The sequence below is a fragment of the Eurypyga helias genome, unplaced genomic scaffold (assembly GCF_000690775.1).
Source record: "Eurypyga helias isolate BGI_N326 unplaced genomic scaffold, ASM69077v1 scaffold37165, whole genome shotgun sequence".
In the NCBI taxonomy this organism is placed as follows: domain Eukaryota; kingdom Metazoa; phylum Chordata; class Aves; order Eurypygiformes; family Eurypygidae; genus Eurypyga; species Eurypyga helias.
Window position 1 is genome coordinate 7089 of NW_010250154.1, and position 4813 is coordinate 11901.

Here is a 4813-nt window from a genome sequence, read left to right on the forward strand (position 1 = left end):
CAATATTCTCAGTTTTCCAATAAGGAGGTTATTTTTCTACCTGCCAGTCCTCAGACTTGCCCCAGGGCCTACAGCCGTGATAGCAGCAAATCTGCGGCCAGGACACCGTGTGTAATCTGCAGGCAGCACAGCTACGCTCAGATCTCTGCTGGCCGCAGTAATAAAGCCTCTGCACTGCAGTTAAACGTGTGTCCACCCTCGGTGATGTTTGCGTGCGCTCTGACAGCCCAGCTCTGGAGCTCGCTGCAGGGGGGGCAGGGAGATAGTTGATGCTGTAGCCCAGCTCCAAGCTCAGCTTCCTGGGGATGGAGGGAACAGGACGGATCATACTACATGCAAGCAGGCAGCCTGAGCTGGGCTTGAGCCCAGGCCACAGCTGGGCACGAGTGCTCCTGTTGCTCTTCACCTTGCCGTGCAGGTGAGGCCTGGAGCACGCTGGAGTTGCAGGTGAGATTTGAGAGGTGGTAGGCAACAGGATTAACCTCAGACGTGCCGGTTCCACCTTGCTTCCTCAGCACCTTTGGCACTCCGTTCTACCTGATGGAGCACTGTGCTGGCCGTGTCTACAGGGATGGCTCCCTCCCGGCCCTGCAGCCTCGCCAGCGGACGGCTGTTTATGCTGCCATGAGCCAAGTCCTCTCCAAGATCCACAGCGTAGACCTCAGAGCAGCCAAACTGCAGGACCTCAGGGAGCATGGTGAGAGGAGGCTTTGTATCCTCTGTCACTGTTTTCTTCTTCTGTGTATCAGCATTTCAAGGGATAGGCTGGGGGCAGGTGGGAAAGCAAAGATGAGCAGCAGGGTGTCTGCATCCCCAGGCGTGGTGGGAGGATGTGGAGAGCTGCTTCAGCTCCTCCAGGTCTGTGGTTAGTGTTGGTAACCCCCAGAGCTTCCTGCCATGAGCAAGAGCCACGCTGTGGGTGCAGGAAGAACCTGTTCGCTGCCACCTCTGACCAGACTTCCTCAGCTCCTCCAGTCTCTCTGCAGGGCTATCTCAGCTTCTCGGAGTTAAGTTTTTTTGTCCAGGATATGATTATTTTTACTAGATAATGAAATCTAGTGCCCAGTGAAGAATATATGAGACCCCTGGAAGCACAGCTAATCTCAGAGCTTATCTCGTGGTGCTGGACTGGCATCTGCTTGACTGACTTTTTCTGCCTGCACCTTTTATGCACTTTTTTGAAGCCTCTTTGTGCCTGTCCCTTTCCCTGAGAGCCTTTGTTCCCGTTTTTACAGGTAATTACATTCAGTGGCAAGTTGAGACCTGGACAAAGCAGTATCGAACTATGGAAACTCATATTATCCCAGCCATGGAGAGACTCATCGAGTGGCTGCCGCTGCATTTTCCTGAATCTCAGAAGACAACAGTTGTGCATGGTGATTTCAGGTACTGACAGCACTTCCCTGGAGCACGTCCCAGGCAGTGGAGAGGGGGAGAGGGCGTAAAGCAATATGCAGACTCCAAAGAGGTGCTGGTGCAGCAGCTTCAGAGCAGTCCAAAAGCTGGGCTCTGAGTCATGTTCCCCAGTTACTGAGACCTAGAAGGCCACAGAACCTTCACATCTGTCATGAGAAACATATTCCAAGAGCTCTGACTGGGGCTATCTTGCACCCAGAACTCTCGTATTTTCTCCAGTCTTCATCAGCCTGCTGATCTGTGGCAGTTTGGAAGCAGTGCCCACTCAAGCAGGGAAACCGGGGTCAGGAACTGAAAGCCTGGAATCCTGATGTTCAGTTCCGATCTTGCCTCATCAGTGTTTCAGAGTTTCTTCATGCAAACACTGGTCTAACACTGGAGGATCATCAACTGTTTCTGCAACACTCAGATATTAGTCCTGGAGCATGTTGCTCATGATATTTGCTGCTGAAAGAGTTTGAGTGGCTGGTGAGATGCTGCAGGATGTAGGGCAAAACTTGCCACTGTGATGGGTGAAGGCATGCAGGAGCGTGGTGGCTGGGGATGGGAGAGGGATGCTGAGAGCTGCTTCTGCCTTGTCAGACCCTGGCTGCCAGCAGATGTGAGGCTGCAGCGTAGGCGTGTGCCAATTCTGGGCCAGGGCTCCTTCCCACAAGGTTTAGCGCACACGGTTCCTGTGTGACTGGAAGCTGGTGAACTCTGCACCGCGGCAGGATGGCTGCCCTCCTTGTTTCCTCCTCAGCAGGCTGCTGCCCTCTCCTGGAGCCCAGACCGTTGAGGGCTGTGCTAGGCATAAGCTACAACACATGGCAGTGCAGGGCCTGGAGCTACTGTGTGCCTTTGAATGGCCAGAAGATCCCCCTGGCCAGTGACTTGCCTGCTTCGCGTTTTGGCTAGCCCATCCTGTAACGTCTGTTAATGATCTGAGGCCCTGAATGACTTGGTTTCGTTCTTCAAAGCACAGTTCAGTTCATCATTAACCAGGGAGTTCACATTGAGTAATCTCCTTCCTCCCTGACCTATGCTTGCAGAAATTAATCTTCCACTTGTGCAGCCTCCCAAAGGATTCAGCCATTTTTGAAGAGAGTGAACAGCATTGGAAAGCACCTACTGCTGCCAAGCACTGGGATTTTTTTTTCCCCCCTCTTAAGACTTTTCTGATCTCTTTTTCCCTCTGATACAGGATAGACAACCTGGTCTTTCATCCAGACAGGCCAGAAGTCCTTGCTGTCCTTGGCTGGAAGCTTTCAACTCTAGGAGATCCCATCTCTGATTTGGCGACTAACTGTATGGCCTACTTCCTGCCACCTCACTTTAATGCACTGAGAGGTACAGAGAGGGGCAAAGTCACGTTTGACACATGGAGAGAGGAACCAGAGTTCAGGAACAGATTAGATCCTGCCCAGAGAGCTCAGCTAACAGTTGGGCTCATTGCAGCTGGAAGGGGCTGTGGGAAAGACCATATTCCCTGCTCTGCCCTTCCTCCCTTCCCTGAAGAACCCTCCACCCCTCCAGGGTGGAAACATCTTTCTGCATGTGCAGCGATCACTGTGCCATGGTCGCCCCATCCCCAGTTTGTCTCGTGTCTGCCACCCGGCTGGCAGATGACTGCCACGCGCTCCCCATCCTGGTTGCTGCCATCACCCTGCTCATGCACACAGCTTTGTTGGCAGTCCTGTCAGGAATGACCCCAGAGAGGAGGGCCCTGCCTCGCAGCCTGCAAAACTGCATTTTAAAAATTAGTTTGGATTATTTTCCCTCTCACTTCAGCTGCAAAGCTGGGGAATTCTTCTGTGTGGGAAAGCTGTGGACCAGGCCAGCCCAGAAGGGGTTTGTCCACAAAGTTACACACTTGTTTTAAAGAACAATATAGGGGTAAACAGAGAGGGAAATCACTTCGTTGTTTAGGAGGAAGATCCATCAGTCACTGCTTCCACCACCTCACCCCAGTGAAGAAAACTGCCCCGTGTGCATGTCACCTACATGGGTCGGTGCCACAGCTCATGGTTACGTACAGAAACGGTGCAGCAACAGTGCAGGTGTTGGATGGGCTCAGGAGTCTGCTGCTCCACACCCGCATGGCTCTGCCGCAGGCCCCGCAGCATCCCTAGAAAGCTCAGAGCTCCTCACTGTCTGCTGCTTCACTGTTGCCTTTTCACGTCTCCCAGGCTTGAGGCAGTGCGATTTGAGGTGCCTGGGGGTCCCCACAGCCGATGAGTATTCCCAGATGTACTGTGGCCACATGGGAGTGGAGCGCCCCGAGAACTGGAATTTCTACATGGCCTTTGCCTTTTTCCGACTGGCTGCGACGCTGCAGGGACTCTACAAAGGCTCTCTGGCAGGTGAGGAACCCAAGCACAGCCCTGTTCTGCGCAGGTCTCCGGCCAGAGCGCAGACACGTGAGCATCAGTGTGGGGAGAGCGCTCACACTGAGCCGGGGTGGGCTCAGACCAGCGGCATGTGCTGCAGAGTCCGGGCCCTCCTGGCTGCGCACCCCGAGAGCTCTGAAATTCCAGGCGGTCATGCAAAATGTGTCACTTCTGGAAGTCTTGTGCTTTCAGCATAGAGCTCCTGTAGGAAATAAGGGATGAAAGTGAGAGATCCTGTTTCACTCTGGAGATGAGTGAGCTGGGAGTCATCGTGCAGCGAGTGATTGCTGCGTGTAGACAAGAGGGGTGCTGACAAGGTGGCCTGTAAAGCACAGAACTCACTCCCTGCTCTAGCACGAGCTCTGGAGGGTGTGAGGCTGCCGTGACCTCTCAGGCAGGCTGTGTTGTGCAGTCAGGTTGTGTCCTGCAAACAGAAAAAAGGGCCAACGGGGAACACAGGGCATTTCCCCAGCAGCTGCTTTTTGCTGGGTGCAGGGTCTGGTCTGTTCCTGTTTTGGTGTGTGTGCTGATGGGAAGCTGCTGGGTGATCACTTTTCTTTCATGGGGGAAGTGAGCAGAAGCCAGGGATGGGAGCTCAGAGCCGTGTCCTACAGGTGGAGCTCTCAGACCTTCGAACCAAGCACCACCTTGGTGGTGTGAACTCTCAGTGCTGTTATCTGCATACCTCAGGTCTGGCCTGGGAGCCTTTATCAGGGAAAAACAAGACGTTATTTTCATATTCCTTAGAGAGGGGTCTCCCTGAGTCCTGCTGGGCTGGCCCAGACAAGGTCACACGGCGGTTTGGGATGTGATTACTTAACACAGGCTCTTTCAAACACGGGTGTCCATCTTCTTGTCCCCAGAGAGGCCAACCCCAGGGGAAAACAGCCCGGAGGATGCGGAGTTTGTGGCCAACCTGGCTTGGGAGTTCGCCATAAAAGAAGGATTCCGTGTGTTTGACAGCCGCCCCACCACAAAGCCTCTCGCACGACGTTACAGCACCTGGGCCAGGCCAGGGCCGTTCCTCA

The 4813-nt window shown here is 53.9% G+C and overlaps 1 protein-coding gene across 1 annotated transcript in view; it reads left to right on the top strand.

Moving 5' to 3' along the window:
* Positions 1-4796, top strand: part of ACAD10 (acyl-CoA dehydrogenase family, member 10) — a gene marked incomplete at its 3' end in the record, with an annotated part of 11076 nt that extends 6280 nt beyond the window's left edge. Inside the window, exons 8-12 of the mRNA XM_010151592.1 lie at positions 516-697; positions 1236-1386; positions 2600-2745; positions 3585-3758; positions 4664-4796. Coding sequence (XP_010149894.1) covers positions 516-697; positions 1236-1386; positions 2600-2745; positions 3585-3758; positions 4664-4796 — 786 coding nt within the window. The remainder of the gene's footprint in view (positions 1-515; positions 698-1235; positions 1387-2599; positions 2746-3584; positions 3759-4663) is intronic.
* Positions 4797-4813: the final 17 nt, after the last annotated feature.